The following is an 18,201-nucleotide window of genomic DNA, read 5'->3' as shown; positions in this document are numbered from 1 at the left end:
AAAACGATGTCTTACTAAGAGTCATATTTCTTGCTTATATAAACAGACATATCAATTAAAAAGGTGTAAATCATTACACCTAAGGGTGAAAAAACAAGAAAATGTGATAATGAATAAAGTAGCAATAATTTCTGTCAGGACTTTCTCAGTTTAATTAAAACGTAACTTGTACATGTAGTTGATGGAATATTGTGTTTCTCTTTGATATTCATAGTATATGCTATGCACTAACCCTTGGTGTAAGATATATTTACAGACTGAACATCAAATGTAGTGAACAAATGATTTTGGTTTACTCAGTAATTATTACGCTATTCTCTAAAGGAAGATTGACAACTGTAATCAATTTTAGAATCAAGAGTCAAACATACATGAAATTTGAATATGTTTACAAAATAACATGTTTCCAAGATAATATGATAAAACTTGTCTAGGTAACTGATTCCTTGATACCAGACGCTCAGAGAAACGGAATCGAGTTAAACTGGTGTTACGATGATATACACAGTGATACATGATATTGTTAAAGGGGGATGATGTGATTTAAAAGAACCCAGTATCTGTTTACCATCAATGAAGGAAGCTGGTACAAGCTGTGTCTATTACAAACAAATTGGGACATGATGCACCATCCAAGTTCATCTGATTAAAGATGATAGGCAAGGTTCATATAACTTTAACAAAATGATTTTTTAATGAAAAGTTTTAAATGATTTTCTTATCTTAACAAAATGTAGGGCAAGAGAAATATCACAGGACGCTTCCAACAACACAGTGAGGTTCTTGTTAAGAGATGGGAGGTATCAAAGTTGTTGTCGTATAAAATAGAATTAGGATGTAATGACATGATGTTTAAAGCCAATCTGGCAGAATCATTGGTGTCAGAGAATTTTGAGAATGCTTATATAAACTTCATTGTTAAATTGAATGCTAACAGTTTTTGCAAACTTGTGTTCAGTCTTAAGACAGTTAGTCATGAACTAGTTAATGATACAGAATAAGGAAGTGTAGAAAAGATGATAGTCGCTGAGAGCACCTGACACACACTTCATACCTAACAGTTTTTGCAAACTTGTGTTCAGTCTTAAGACAGTAAGTCATGAACTAGTTAATGATACAGAATAAGGAAGTGTAGAAAAGATGATAGTCGCTGAGAGCACCTGACATACACTTCATACCCCTGTCACATCGTCTCGCTGGAAGACAGAGCGGCAAGAAAAACTAATGGTGTTAATTTCACACTTGATCGGGCATTTGGGAGCAATTGGCTGGGCAGTTCTGTCCTCCGGCCATTGTAGACACAGAGGAAGCTTCCAGGAATGGTTTGGAATCTTCAATAATTTTGTCTCTATTAGACGATGATCAAGGCAATCTGTGAGCAATTGCGAGACAGGAATTTATTTGGATTTGTTCAACCCCAGTGGAGCTTTCTCCCCCTTATTATATTTTTTAGTCATTTGCTCGTTTCATATTTGTCCATTAGCAATTGAATAGTTTTGGTTTGGTACCCATCTGCAGTAGTGATTTGCTTATAATGAAGAGATGAAATGTTATTATTGAGAAGTAACATGAAAGTCACCCAGACACTTGATTTTAATTGCTTTGGGTTCAAAAAATTTCTGGAAGTCTCATCTTAAAAAATCATTTTTTTCCATAATGTAAATAATTAATTGGTTTATTAATTAATATAGGGATAAAATCTTGCTTCAAACCTAATTTCAAATGAGGAGAACTCAGAATCTTTGTTATTCTGAAGCATTATGGGTGGTTTTTGGCAATGTTATGCTCCTCAACAAATGTTTTATGTGTACAACATACATCCAAACAATATAGACACTGCTAAATCCTGTAATTAGGAGACTTTGAAAGTTGGATGTTACCAAAATACATCTGTAAATTTGGTTCAAGTGTTGAGTGCGAAGAAGTGTGTGTTGAGTGATTGAGTCTGATGGACAATAAGTCTGAGGCTCACCGCTGCTTTGTTCCATCTCTGTGCTTTAGGTACACAAAGTGGTAGCTAGATTACAACATGTTTTCTGCATTGAAGTTGTTCATGGGCATGACAAACAAAAAAAATTCTTGACAAGGAAACATTGCATGTTGGCTGTAGTAAACATGTGTTCCTTTCTACTCTCTTACAACACAGAAAGATCTTCAGCCACACTAAGAATCCTCTTCAAAAAACAATTTTAAAAACTACTTTGAGTTTATAATGCTGAATTCTTTCTTGATATCTGGCAAATATTGACTTTTGGAATTTTTAAAATAGTGTAATACTGGCAAAGGAAAAGATATTATGTCTTTTTTAATGATTCTTTGGATTCTACTAATATTGCCCAGATAACAAATTCCAGTGATCAACATATATTATCTTAAGTTTAAATTTCATGATTTCACAATCAAATGAAATTAAGATGAAAGTGCAATGGTTATGTATATTGTAAACAACTTCAGTAGGTTCAATTGTCAGGTGTAATGGCATCATTTTCTATTCTCTAAGAACTTACTCTGTTGAACCAATGTAGATCTTTGATCGGAATGTTTTATGTAATTCCCGCCGGTGGAGTTTCTTCACGGACATATTACTAGGTGTATTCGATCAATTCAGCTTCAGGAGCTGCTTTGTAAGTGGATATTATTACAGGAGAGAAAAAGGGCAAAAGGCTGACACTGGAAACAAATAGGGTGTTTGTAGTGGCTGTCACTTTCATTAAGGAGCTGTGTGTATCAGAAATCAGCCACTTCCTGTTCGGATAATCTCTACCGACTGAGAAATGGTAGAGCTGCTGGAGCAATTTGCTTCTCTACTTGCTTGATGAAAAACTGAGGCTGAAGCGGAAAAGATCAAAGTGAAATTGTGTGTACCTGATCAGTACAGTCGTCTGTTTGTTCAGCAAACAGTCACGATATATTGACACATTTGACTGGTTAGGCAGGTATCAATCTGAACTGGTACCCAGGTCAACTCGCGGTTAGTCTCGGTCAGTTTGTTTGGTTTTTTGTTTGTTTGTAAAATTTGTAAAATAACTTAGATTTGTGTCAGAATTATCCAAATGATAGATATATTGGCTTGTATTTAATTCAGGCAGTTATGAAAGCTTTTTGATTTTCTATTTTCCAGTTGTTTAATCATTGTTGACTGATCATTCATTACAAAAAATGAAGACAAAATCAATCGATTGGATGCGTTTAATATTTGTTATAAAAACCTGTTGACTTGAGGCTGATAGTTTAATTTGATTAGTTAGAATTGAAGTTTCACTTGTATAGCTGACAGACTGTGGCAGTGAGGCCATCCATCACCGACTGGAATTATCAATCATATTAATAGCTTCTTAACCCCATACACACTCTGATGGCAGACATCTTCATTGGACATTGAAATACGTTTGATCAACTTATATCAATGGATTTCAGGAATGCTTTAAAATTGACCAGTATGTAAAACTTTTTGTTTATTCATCATTTTTTTCTTTATCAAATGTTATTTTGTAAACATGTACAGAAGTTGGTAGGCTGTAACAGTATAATTCTGTAAGAACACAAATTCTACACTACAGAAGACACTTGTTAACAGTGACTTCTATTGGAGATAGAATAAGACCTCAATATAAGCAAGGATTGAGATAGAATAAGACCTCAATATAAGCAAGGATTGAGATAGAATAAGACCTCAATATAAGCAAGGATTGAGATAGAATAAGACCTCAATATAAGCAAGGATTAAGGAAGTGCAAATGAAGGAATTTGTTTGTAATCCCAGCCTATAACTGGACAAGAATTACATGATTAATCTTCTATCTCTGGAGTTTAAGGGCAGATAGAAACTTGTCCATAGGAGTTCAGTTATCTCTATGGTGGTAGAAAGCTACAAGATGGAGATACACTCCCATCAGGGGAACCTATTAAAAGTTATTTTTCTTGTTGATGAGGGGAAAGAGGAGAAAACCGTATTAAGGGGATGAACCTGAACTAAGGACATCTGTGATGGGGGCACTGGTCCATTTAGCGGAACAGAGAGAAATCCAGGCGGAAGCTGACTTTGTCTTTCTTCTTGAATGAATGAAACTTGGAGGATGACTCATGGTTTTAGAATGAGTTTGTAATGGGTGCAACTACAAATTAATCTTTAGAACTATCTTTTCCACTCTGTTTTCTTATCTTGTTAAGAGATTTATCTTGAAGTCTATTCTTTCGGAGAGCCATGTGGATAGTTTCATATTATTTTATATTCAGCACGCTAGTAACTGACAGCTAGGTAATGTGGCGACACTGATATGTCGTAACTGATCATTCATTGGTGGTTGTTATTTTTGTCTTTTAAAAAACAGTACACAACAAAATTGTTGATTTACTACAGACAGCGGGTGAAACTTTGATTTCCCCAGGGCTTCCCCATGCATGCAAGCTTTTAGAAGACATTCAGTCGTTCATCATTTCGTTTTCATTGATATCTTTCTTTTTCCTGACCTCTGAAAGCATGATGTGTGTTGAGAGATTATACAAAGATTTTACTGATTTGATGCTGCCATGTAGAGGTTTTTGTTTTTTATTACAACAACTGCAAATCTATATAAAATTGCATGTTTTCTACACATTGTATGGTTTACATCAAGGTTTATAAAAGATATACGATAGACAATACATATCCATCAGATCTTGTGCTCAACTTTTTTATAAATTAGGAGTATTTGCTAGAATTCTCTGATTCTGTAAACAGTATATATGTCTGTGTCTGTATGTAGGTATTTAGTAAAACATGTACAGATTGTTACGTTATCCTGTCTGCTACTGACCATTAGACAGAGGAGTGCTCTGTTTGTTTGTCAGTGAGGAATTCCCGAAACATGTCGGTAGAGATACTGTTTGTGTATATCTATTAATCAGGCCAATCTAATGGAAGATGAAAGACACATTATAATATTGGAGGTTATGTATAAATCTAACATGCTGAGCCTCTTGTGCCGATTGAGAACCAATTTATCAGAATCTGTACATGGAAGTGGCTAACTAAATCCTGCATATGTTTATTAATCCTCGGATACTTTTTTTTTCAAAAGATGAAATGTTATCGGAGGGTTGATTAAGGATCATCATATTGGTGAATTTCTGAGATTTTTATTACAGTATGGAAGGATAATGCACTAAGCTTCCGCCAGAGATCGTAAAGATTTCAATGAGACGGTGAAGTCTGGGGGTGCAACATTGCACCAGATCCGTCAGAACTAGCCTTCTTAATTAGTGTTCAAATATATCTTGTTTCTTCATCCATTCGGTATAATTAAATTAAAGCATAATACTAGTTTCTTGGCTGCAGTGTTAATTGAAATTGAAACTTTGAAGAACTATGGAGTGTGATGAGAATATTGCAGTTAAGACAGGCAGAGATATAAAAGAAATTGTAGCTGATCGACAAGATGTGACAAGCATATAAATCTGTCTCATGCAACTGCACAGAACTTCAACACTAGTCTCTTTACATAATAAAGACAGGGGAAAACATTCAAAATCCATCAGATTCCATCAAATGATGGAGATTGCAAAGAAAATAAGACCAATTTATTCCAGCGAGATGTCATCTTTTATGATTCAAGATAATGCAATAAAAGGCAAATCATTACTCATTAGGAGATATGATAATGCCTAAATTGGTGTTCCATGGTTGATTTGAACCCCATCAAATACACCAAGGCAATCACTGTCTGTTCGTCCAGTGGAGACTCGGGCTCATTGGTCTGTGCTCTGCTAAACAGAATCCTTAGAGAACATTTTGATTTATCATTACCCCTCGTTCTGCAAAATCTTTTTGTAAATTTTCTTGTCAATCACAAAGAGCTAGAATTTGTTCCTTTGTGTCAATAAGGGAGAGAAGAAAGGAGATGAAGTCAATGCAGAAAAATTTCCCAGCCATTGTTGCACTCATTTATTTTTTGTTTGCTTCAACCAAATTGCTTTTCTCATGAATGTCCGTCATGGCTTGCCCAAAAGATGGATTTTTCTAAGCACCCTTTCTAAGTTTAATTAAATAACCATGGAGGCCTCACGAGATTGGTTTCTTCTCTTGTTCAGCCTCATTTCTTTAGAATTTTCTATATGGCATTGATACAGATTCACACAATCCTAACCTAATAATTTCCGCTCTCTGCTAATAAATAAGAATCAGGAATTATCCTTATGCTTGTAGAAGGAATTACGTTAAATGAAATTCACAGCCTAATTTTTATTTGTAGCTTATGTTGCAGTACAAAAAATTGTACATGGTCTGGATTATATCTTGAAATGATTTTCATTTGTAGCTTATGTTGCAGTACAAATGATGTACATATTCTTGGATTGTAGTGTGAAGTCACAGGTGTTTCTGATGGCCAGATCCCCCAAGATAAGCCTAATCCACTGTCACATTCTTACACTGTTGTCCTCTTTATAGTGCCACTGTTTACAACCATCAGTGATAACATTCATCAGACCCAGCGACTTCAAAGCCAGACCTTCAGGCAGAGGACAATTTATCTGTCTGTAGCAAACAACTCATTGCATTGCACACTTTCTCTGTCCTGCAATAAGTGCTCCAACACATTCTTCCTCAGCTCTCTTACAGCTGCCTGTGTAATTGTTATGCCCAATCTATCCTCTATCTGTCTCTCTCACCAGGTGTAGTAATTCATTCTGTCATTCATTATCTTCTTGTTAACCTCTTTTCAGTTAACCATGGCATGCACAAAGATGCACACCTATTATATTCTGTATTCCCCAGCAACTGTAAATAAACTTGGAGCAATTTCAATTGTTTTTGGTTTCTTTGCAAAACATTTGTTCATTTCTCAAAATCACAATGCGGAAGCCCCTTTATCATAACAGCAACTTTGGGGAAAGTGTTCCTATTCTGTAGAGCCTACAAATTGATCTTGTCCAGGAGCAGAATGAATCTGGTGAAACTATCGAGAGGATCTAGAATACATTATGGTGACAACTATTGATGCCTAACTTGGCCTTTTGAATACCTCTCTGATCAGAAAACGCTAATCTATAAGTCTTTTCACCTTCTGTCTGCTATGTAACCAATGCTCAATTGCAAGCAGCCGGGATGGAAATCAATTTGTTTGAGCTTAGTCTGGGTTTCCTTTTTGGCTTTCTCCAGAAATAACGTTCACTATTCAAAGAACCTCTGATGGCAATTATGATTGTTTGTGGTATGCGGTTGTTTCTTCTTGTAAAAAAAAAGAGAATTTATTTCTAAGCACTTTTAATAAGAAGTATGCTTTGAGTGTTGGTATTAATTTAATGGTGGAAATAGAGTTTCTGCTGCTTCATATTTCTACAAATTGGTGCCTTCAAGGTTTTAGTGTCTTGAAATTTTTTAGAAACATGCAAATAAAATTGGAGCTGTAATGTTGAAGGGAGAACACTTACAGGGTGTTTATTGCACCTTTATTGGGGTTTTATGTTGCAGGGAGTTTCACCAAATGAATTGAGAGAGATCAGCATTGCCTAGTATAATGGTTTGATGGATTTTTTCACAGATAAAATTTCTATTGTGTTCTCATTGATCAGAACATCATCATCAGTCTTGTGCAGGCTTTATTACCGTCAAATGTCTTACAAATTTTCTGTGGGCCATGAAATGGTGATGATCTGCATGTCTTAATTAGAGGGAGTCTTGATCAACAAAATGCAGTAAAAAGTACCTCACGGTCATCTCAATGGTGTCCTCTCCCCGTTGAAATGCTGGGAAAGGGTAATAAAAGTAAAGATCTCCCAGAAGATTGACAATGGTTGATTTGGGTGTGTGTGGAGGGTCATCTTATATTGCAGGATCAGGTAGATTGTATTTGCCCAGAGTAAATGGTATTGGACTTTATCACAGAGAGGGGACAGAGACAGGGATCAAATTGACTCCTTAATCCTTCTCCACGATTTATTGTGTGGACCTGTGTGTCATGTTAACGTATTACCAAAATATTGATACATCCCGCTTTTGAGAGTAGCCAATAATCAGCCATAAAAAGCCTTATTTAGTGGGGAACCCATACAAATTATGTTTAAATGGCCCTTGTACAGTGTTACATGTTGACACAGTGGCACTGAGATTTCGCCTACTCGTTTGGTAAGTGGGCTTAAATAAGATAGGTAAGTTGGCTCTCTGCAGAATCGCTGCTCTTTATTCGTATTTCCAGATTTTGAGAATATTTTGTGAAATTTGATCCTATTACCAAAATCTTCTTTTTTTTTATTAAATATGTCTTGTCATAGTTAATCAATGCTGTCAATATACATGGAAAAACTCTTTCAGGATTAATAAAAGCCAGAATGACATTGTATGAACATGCTTCCTTTTGTATAGTGTACATACAGTCAATGTGTAAAGGTAGAATTAACTCTGTGAATGAAAATGCTGGGTACATAAAAGATCCCGACAATACTATTTTTCTTTGAATTGTATTATTTTCAACAGAACGAAGATAAGTTGTTTGATTTGTATATCTTATTATTTGTTTTCCCTTCTTGAAAAAACTCATATAAAAACAAGTTATTTGCAGACAATTCATACCCCTGGCCCACATGACCTTACACGGGATGCGGAGTAGGAAATGTAATTTAGTGGGAGTCGCGGCGTGAGCTGTTTAGACTGGAAACTGTCTCAATACCATTTTGGGTTTTTATTGTTCAAACTTTATATTATAAATCACATTCATTGTCAGTTTTGCACAATTCGGTACTCAGTTGGTTAGTTTGGGTATTGACTTTGCATTGAGGTGCCGAGTGTACCTCTGTACTGGTTTTTGTAAACGATCAATGACCACATATTTACCCATCCTGATCGACAAATATTTCCCAAAGCTGCGGGTGTAAAAAAAAATCTATTCATGTAATATTTATTTATTGGGCCATTGAATTTTTATTGTTAAAAGCCTAAAATTCTCTGTTTGAGCTTATTTAAATGGAAGTAAGGTAAAAATGTTTGAATACATGAACAGACATTAAATATTACGTGTATCTTTCTACCTTTTCGGACCCAAATTTTCTGAGTTTTTATATCTTGGAGTATAATTGTGTTTGGAGTGCTGCTTGCTACTATAAAGTAAGACTAGATAGTTTTTTCCTTTTGATCTTTTAATGCCATAAAAACAACATGTTGTTGGTCTGTGCTGACAAACGACAGTGTGGACAGATTCTGACAGATAAAGAACTGGTCGAGTTTCTCTAAGATTTACTCCGATTTCTGTAGATTAGAATCAAGGTGCTTGGGGGGTCTAGAAAATGAAATGTTAGATGGATCCTCTGTGTCAAAACTCCGACTTCTGTTCCTTTTTCATTGATATCAGATAGTGTAAAATATCTCCGATTCAATTACACACATGATATAACTAAACAAGTGTAATCAATCCAGTTTTAATTCAATTTTATTTCCAGAATGTTTAATTTTTTCTGTAACCTGGCTAATTTATCTTTAACGGTCAAATGTATAGATATTTAAGAAGTCAGACTCTTTTTTTTTCCACCGAAATCTTTACTTTTATTTAGTAACAAAATACTTTAATTGTCATGGGAAGCTATAAATATTGCTTGTATAGCTTCATTTGTTTATTGAGGTGAAAAAAATTTGAACAAATTGTTTCTTTCGTTGACACTTCACTTGTTAAAAGCTTTCCCATGAAATAGAGAATATACCATATTTCATCTACAGGGACTAGTAAGAATTTTTTTCTGCTATCGATGATTCCCGACTGTTTTTCTGTTAATGGTCACCCTCTGCAATTTTCGGTACAGCTTCCCTGTTTTTATGGAGTTTTTGTGTGACATGGTGAAGTTTGATCATAATCTCCAGAGAATGATGTCATCTTGCAAACACTTAAGATTTACTGATGTAATGCCGGCTACAAGAAATGAGGATCACTTTGATTTATAGGTCTATCTTATTCACTTTTTTTATGAGGAAGATTGATGTACTGCGATACTGGGGATCACTCTGCCCAGATTGCAGGGGTACACATTAGAAACGGACATTTTGATGGATGTACAAAGCGTAATACTATTTCTTGAGAAATGTTTGATATAGGTAATCAGTGAGCGGTTTTTCGACAGGAAGTGTATACTGCTGCATTTCCATGCCAACCGTTCACATGGCCATGTGATGCTGCTATCTGGAAGGGGCTGGCTGGTAATTGAAGCCATTTGTGCATAGATTATAAGGGGGAGCATGTGGTTTGATGAAAAGTATTCACTGAATTGCATAGGAAATCTTTTTTTATGTAAGGCTTGTTCCCTTTGGACAAGATTGAATCTTTATGAGGAGCTATACCTTTGAATGTAAGTGATTGAGTATTTTAAATTCCATAATTTTTGGAATGAATATACTAAATTCTTTCTAATCATTTAGTGTTTTTAAAACCACCTACTTGACAATGATCATTATAATGTTCGCGTGTTGATTGAATGGAATTTCATGGTTATCATCAGTGTTTGGGTGTTGGTTAACATTAATTGTCATCTTTCATGAAAATGAATGGATAAATGATTGCCTGCATTGGTCATAAACCCCTTTAGTTTGGGGGTTGTTTTTTGTGAACTACAATTGGCTTCACATAACTGTTAATTTTGTTGACAGTGTTTGTGACATTGATTTTTGTGATTGGTCTTCTTCGGGGAGTTTATTTGGCCGTCTTCAGGCGTGTTTTTGTACAGAAGTGTTTGGTACCACAGGACAGAGGTGAGGATATACCTGTGGCTAGTTGTTCCCAGGGGAGGTCTGATCAGACAGAACAGCAGACAAGGAGGCAGTGTGTTACACCTACCAGTCTGCCATTTGTTGTGTGTGGGGGGAGCTCTGTGGAATGCTTGACTAGATGTGAGTATTGATGGAAACTGTCTATTTGGATGATTTGGCAGTGTGTCCTGAAGATGCTCATTTTGTCTGTGAGAAACACACATCAGTGACTTATCTTTAATGAAGAGGTAACCATGAGTATTCTAGTACTTGTATATTTCACCTGCATGTTCAGTTTTAGTGCTGTTTAATTAATGAGCAATTTGCAGTTGTTTCTGAAGTAGTAGAAGTGTGACCTTGAATGGATGGTTGGGGGAACTGGTACATGTTGGGGCATATCCAGTGGTACCACCCTGAGGCTAATCTGTTCATTTACATCAGTCTCTCATATCTGTTTATCTTTGAGCAACCCCCTCCTATGAAATGACCCAGGTTTTCTATATATACATACACATATCATAGAAAGTGCTGCATTGAGTTAGGAGAGAGGTGTGAGCCTCCCTGATAGTCACATCTATTGATTTAATTAACTGATTGGGTTATCAGCTCATTAGCATATCCAGGCTCAAACTGAGTATTAATTATGCATGCATAATGATTTCAATTTGGATGGAGAATTTGTGCAAACAGATTGGAATTTTTGTGTAACTCATTGGAATTTTTGCTTCATTAATGTGTTTTTTCTTTCTACATATCATTAATATTATGCCAACATGTCAAATGTAACACTCAATCAAACCAGATGTATCAGCATTGCATAACAAATTGCATTCACTCCATCTTGCATTACTGGTCATATAAGATATGTCATGTGTACCTACAGTCATAAACAACAGGTGAATTCAGGTGTTTGACATATTTCAAGAAATAAATTGCCCACTCTCTAAACAACTTTCAAAGGACATGAAATAAATTAATCTGCGGATTGCATAATTCTATGCATTGGTGCAGGTAATATCCATAACTTCGTTCTTGAACACTGTTATGCCTGTCATTACCTGTGGACTTACTTTCTGTGAGGACTTGTTCTAACAACCTACCTTTTTACCTGGAGCAGGTTTATTTTTTTGATTTGTCATCTTCTAAAATCTTTTAAAATCAAATTTTTGCTGACACACTTCTGTACAATTGTATGCACTTATTACTTTGAGGACCCAATCATTTGGAACTCTTTAGTAGTTGAGGGGGTCGTATTGTGTAGAATCAATTTTTGTGAAGGAACACTCAATTTTAAAATCAATTGAACTATTGATGCAGATCAAAGCCTGATGGTTGACTTTGAAACTAGGTCATTAATATTTTTACACAAACACCTCAGAAATGACACCCTACCTAAATTGAGATATTTCTCCTGCATTACAGCCTCATAAAACTTCTATACCAGCTCATTTCGTCTCAAGGGCTTTAAATTTCCTTCATATAAAATCATTTCAGATAGAATTTTATCAGTTCTGTTTAAGTGAATTGTTGAAGAGCAGTTCATATTTTAAGAATGTCTCGCTTTACTATCTGATTGTGCTGGGAAACTGTCATTTGTTCATATATTGGGTCATCAAAGCGCAGATTTCAAACTTCCTGTCTTTTGAATCTGTCCTGTGTGTGAAACTGTGATCCACAGATATGCCTGTGTTGCTATTGTAAAGATTTTCTTCTTTTTCTGTTGGATATTGAAGTGCATTATTACATGTGAGTTGTCTGAGAACTTTGATACTTGCTTGAGTTAGCTATCCTCACAGATGTTGTAATGTCTGGTAAAACAATGTTGTATTACGTACTCTGTTATCTCTTGTCTGCAAATGCATTGGGAACATGGCAGCATTTCTCTGATGATTTTTTTTGTGTTCTAGAGTAAATGTATAAACAGATGGAATACCTTGCATATTGGAGAGTAACTATTTATACAAATGAAGTGACATAGCCATAAAAAATAGCCAGTCACTAATGGCTTGCCTATGTAAGAAATGGTTCCACTCCAATTATAGAGTCTGAGAAGTTTATCTACAAGGGCTTAATTTAATCACCTCTGCCCATTACAGAATTATCTGCAATATTGTTATAAGTAGATAAATCAAGCTGACAAAGGGCTTCAATTGCAAGCAATTAAATGAGTAGTCTCTCCTGCCTAGGACTCAGTGTGGTTAGGTCTCGGGGTCTGGTCTCTGGGGGTGTACACTAGGCAGTAGGTCTATAGCCTGGTCAGAGGTGTGGATAAAGTTAATGCTGCATTAATTATTTATGGTCAGTTTAATTTGACGAACTTGTCATCAGTTACAGCTGTATTAAGTGAAGGAGAGCTGGGGTCCAGAGGGAGGCACCAATTTGCATATTTGATGTTTATCTGGCAGGTTGTTTTAATTTGTATGACAATAAACAAATGTATGTGTATCTTATATACACGGCCTGACAGCCAGTTAGCGGTCTGATGGTAAGCCAGGTACACGGTGACAGGGGAGGACTACGAGGGGGGCGCAGTGACAGTCATTGGAGTTGTTATCACTCATAATTAAATGTCTAAACTTTCTCTTTTGATGGACATTATGTGAAAAACAATGCTTTCTTCTTTTGACTTGTCATATATATTCTTTCAGGTTAGGATGAGTGAAGACCTGTTCCTTGGATGTCTGTAATGCTGGAACGAGAGACGGGAAATTAAAGCGGCCAGGAGAAAATTCAGTGGTTCAGGATTTATTGTGTATTAGATTTGTGTGAGAATTGCCAGCATCCGAGGACCCTGTTGAAATCATTTCCAATCAAAGCTACTGGACTGCGGGGACTATATTTATATGTGATAAAGGCCATTTGTAGAATACAGGAAAAATGCCGAAGAAGCTACCCAGGAAGATGCAGTGTTCGTGTTGATTTAAATTAATTTGTAAGTACCAAAAAAGAGGCCATTATATTTAATTAATGTTTTAAAATCATTATTTTATGCTCATTAATTGTGTGATGCACTTTCTTGTTTGACACGAGATTGGATTATGACACGGTTTTAATGAAACTAATTTATGAACTTATTTTGGAGTAGTCTTGCAGTGAAGGAAAAAAATCAATTAAATGCTGTGAGATCACAAGAAACTCACCCCAAAAAATGTGTGCACCAGTCAGGCAGACAGAAGGGGGAATTAATGAAAGTGGAATATTCTAATTAAATGAGAAATTCTATGGACTGGCACAAAATCTGTAAAAAGTTTATTTTTATTTCCCCATTTTTTTTAAATGATTATTCCCAGGTGCATTAAAACCTTTGCTTGTAGGGATAAATTATCATGTTTACGCTAGTAGAATACACTTATTTATTAGGCAGCTTGTATTTTAGTTGTGTGAAGTATTTATGTCTTGAAAAAATGAAATGGTTTGGAGAGATGATTAAGAGGTGCTTTTGAGATGTTCCCCCAAAATAACTATCAGGCAAAGATTTTTTTTCCACTGAGAGTAATTCTAAATCTCAGCCTACCTTATCATACATCATGGTGTAAACATTTTGTAGCTATTGTTTTTCTCTTCAATGGCTGCCACCAAAAGTAACCTCTATCTTCTGTCTCCAATTTCTGGGTTATATGAATGTGATATCATTTATCAGGATTCAGAAAGTTCTGTTTTCTCAGGTGAGAGTTTATTTTTAAAAGTTTCAGTGTTTTTTACCACTCTTCACTCTTCAGTAAGACCAAATGAATCTATCAAGACTCGGCTTGTACAAAAACTTGAAAATCTAGTACATATATTTGTTGCTAAATGTCATCATTACCGGTATGCTGTAATCGGGAGTATGTTAATGTACACTCTGAAACAATATTCAGACTATGTACTATACTATTGTAGATTTCTGATAACTTCAAGTGTAGCATTATTGATGCTGCCATTGGTAGGGTGCCAAAATTATTAGGAGGGAGAGAATAAAAAATGATGAAATCTGGAAGCAAAGAGGCAAAAAGTTGTCATTCCAGACCAATACTTAGCCACCATAGATTATCAATTGTCTTGTTATTCCAAAGAAACAATAAACTGCAGGGTGCCCGGGCCTTCTGTGTAATAATCGTAGGGTTGTATATGGTAAACTGTAATATTGTACCGCCATCATTCCTTCATCACTCTCAAACAGATCCTGTTTCCTTAGATTGACAGAAAATAAAAAAAAGGAGTGGAAAAAATGAAGAAGCGAGATATATGTCCTACGCAGTGTCCCTGTTCTGTGATGTTTCTGTTGTAATGTCAGGATTCTGGTTGGAATTCAATTAGTGTTTTTTTGGAAACTTGTAAGATTTGGAACAGTAATTTGTCACTGGCTGTGGTTTAATGATATTGACTGTCCCAAACGGTGGTAATAGTTACTCTAGGTGACACAGTACTAATTATAGTCTTGGGAGAGGACACAAAGTACTTGAAAGTGGATGTGTTAGTGCACCCAGCAGGCATTGGGGTGGAGGTATAACAGGTAATAGTCACACAATCAGAGGTGTGTAATTCTGGTTCACACGGGGAGGAGTGTAATGCCTACAGGAATGGGGGAGCTGTTCTCTCCCTGACAGTTTGATGATCTATTTGATGATCTATTTACAGGCTAGGAGCCCTGTAGCTGAGATGAAGGAATTAATAGCTGCCTTGTTGGGAGTCCTGGCCCTCTATATTCCAGTCGGTAAGTGACCGATTCGTTACTTAGCCAAAAAGTCAGAATTTTTTTTTAAAAAGTCATGAATGCTCTGAAAATAGATCTTAACTTATATATGTGCCATTCACTGTTATATTCCATGCAATTCTTGTACAACATTTCAATTGTAGATTTGGGTATTCATTAATGATCAAATCCAACTTGTTTCTTTGAATTCTACTTTAACTTGCTGCATTGTGGATATAAAATGCAGTAAAATTATTTCAGATGTTGTATTTGAATAGGGTATTAAACCATACCTCTCTCATTTTGGTTTTTAGAATGTGTCATAAAATTTTCATTACAGTGATCCATTCATCTGTACAATTGGAATTTTTTAAAATCCCACTTAAAAGCGCTGTGCAATTATTATCCCTAAGAATTGTTGACAATTAATTTTTTTCCTATTATTTCATATTGAATGTGGACAATTTAGAAAAGATGTGATTTTGTTGAATTAAGATTGTTCTTGGTGCAAAACTTCTCAACTACCAAGTGTGTCAAGGAAGACCTTTCTAATTGTTGGTGATTAGACATTTTGTGTGGATTTTAATTTTGAAGGATGAATTACTGTATGGTTTATATTACCGTTTACAAAGGCCAAAACTGTGTGATAATAACAGTTAGTCACCCAAAACTGTCGAAATGTTTGATAATTTTCTAACTTCCAGAAACTCGAGAAGCTGCATTGACAGCTGAATAGTAACATTTGTAGGGACGTCCTTTAAACTTCATTTAATTGACAAATTATTTGGAAAAGAACTTTGTAAAATCTGCCAAATTTTCATGATTTGAGTAGATTTTGTGATAATAGATTTTTTTTCATTCATTTATAAGACAATAATGGTAATCATTTTTGCAGGTGATTGTGTTCAAGAATTTGAGCAGCGTCCAATGAACAAGAGCGTTATTGAGGGACAGAATGTCATGCTTGAGTGTTCTGTCCGAGATTTGGCTGGAGCCCTTCAGTGGTCCAAAGGAGGAATCATGCTCGGTAATAATTTCTGATCAATGTTCCCCAGAGAAAGGTTTTTCTTCATTGATAGGAGTTTGAATGCTAAGGTTGGGATGAGCCACACTGCTCATTAGATCAAGCTAATCAGATAAACGAAATCTTGTCATAACAACAAAAACTTTACAATTCAACAGGTCGCTAGCATTTTGGCTGTGCCTGTGTTAGATAAACTTGTTGATGTTAACAGTTGCAGTGGCTGGGTGCTCACTGGAGGTGTAGCTCTTCACAGATACATCTTAATGTCCCATCAATCCCCCATCTGGCTAGGTCTCACACTCACATTCTTCTAACATGCATCATCTGTACATTTTTTAGCTACAAAAAATTAACGCTGGAGATAATGGCCAATCAGGGCTTTTGAATTTTAATATCATCCTCCATGAAAAAGAAATGCTGTTGTTTCTCATTTGATTCTTTATAGGTACTCATTGGCTTGTACCACCCTAGTTGCATAAAAATTTTAAAAGGGCAGCTAGTTAACGGCCCTTATTACATAGAAAGGGCAGCCGGTAACAATATCTGCATTAAAAACCTTTATTTCATAGTACCTTCTAGATTATGGTTCAGAAAGTTTACTTGCAGATCACGATTAAAGGCAAAGTATATGTAATCAATATCTTTATCAGAAAGACAAAGTAGCATAGGTAATTGTTTTTCCCTCTGAGTTTAGAACAAAGATAATTTAAAAATAATATATTCCACAGACTGAAAATGGGGATTTTATTGAATTGAATCATTTTATCACACATTAGAGATAACTGCTATCAAGGAGAAACTAGGTAAAATACCAACTTGGAGCCGAGATTGAATAAAAATGGTTTAAATCTGTCAAAATGCGCCTTTGTCTGGAGTTACAATGGATTGTGGAACAAAAACGCTGTCCTTATCATCTGCTCTGCCTAAAACCTGGACCGTACCTGGTGCATGTAAGATGTCTGGAACAGTGGGCATCAAGAGCTTTAGGAATTGCAGAATTTTCTGCACATTGTCATAACTGATTGCGGCATGTCATGCATTTTTTGCCACAACTATGACATGTATGTTGTGCTGTGCGCAGTTAGAAGATGTGAAGCATTGACTGGAATTGTTGGAGATGTAGAAGGATGTGCAACACGTCTAATAGAACGGGGGTACCAAAGAACCCTACACAGCCGACCCTAGAGTAGATGGTGTTCAGATAAACCCTATCACCGCTCAGACCATGTCTTTTAACCCCCACACAAGATAGCTTTTCTCAGTTCGTGATCTTTAATTAAATCATTGTAAGTCTTATAGGGCTGTGTATTCAGAAGGGATAATTCGGCAGGAAATGATCTTCCAGTAAAAATATTGTGATTAGAAAGGGTGTAGTTTGTTTGGACAAATGTTTAACATGAGCTTGGTATGCCCCTGGATAGAACATTTTAGTGTTTTGTGTCACTGACATGTAAATAGGCTTTGAGATTTCTGTTAGATTCCAGATTAATGTTCTAGGCATTCAAGGTTTTGCTGTGTTAATGCAGAAGCAATGCCTGCACACAGTAGTAATTAGAGCCGAATTAGATGTGTATTCCGTTTACCAAGACTTGACAAAAACTGTGTGGAAATAACATTAGATAATGAGAGACAGGATCTCCAGTGGTTTAATACGCTGGCACTGTCTCAGGAATGGTACGGCATCCAGGTTAGCTATGCCGACTATGTCACAACAGTCAGGGCGTATCATAGTCGGACAGCCACAGGAAGCTGCTGCACATTATAACCATGCATGCAGGCACAGTATAGGGAGAAGGGGTA

At 35.9% G+C, this 18,201-nt stretch overlaps 1 protein-coding gene across 23 annotated transcripts in view; it reads left to right on the top strand.

Annotated features, from left to right (window-relative positions):
• LOC105325024 (nephrin) overlaps positions 1-18,201 on the top strand; it is a 45,377-nt gene that overhangs the window by 13,645 nt on the left and 13,531 nt on the right. For 7 of the 23 annotated variants that reach the window (XM_034447596.2, XM_034447600.2, XM_066077314.1 and 4 more), the window contains 3 exons: positions 13,354-13,637; positions 15,323-15,398; positions 16,273-16,404. In XM_034447596.2, the coding sequence (XP_034303487.2) occupies positions 15,344-15,398; positions 16,273-16,404 (187 nt within the window). In that variant the 5' untranslated portion in view covers positions 13,354-13,637; positions 15,323-15,343. The other 16 variants (XM_034447609.2, XM_034447595.2, XM_066077321.1 and 13 more) reach the window with 15 other exon arrangements.

Source organism: Magallana gigas, chromosome 2 (genome assembly GCF_963853765.1).
Source record: "Magallana gigas chromosome 2, xbMagGiga1.1, whole genome shotgun sequence".
NCBI classification, from domain to species: domain Eukaryota; kingdom Metazoa; phylum Mollusca; class Bivalvia; order Ostreida; family Ostreidae; genus Magallana; species Magallana gigas.
This window is presented reverse-complemented; position numbering and strand designations above follow the sequence as displayed.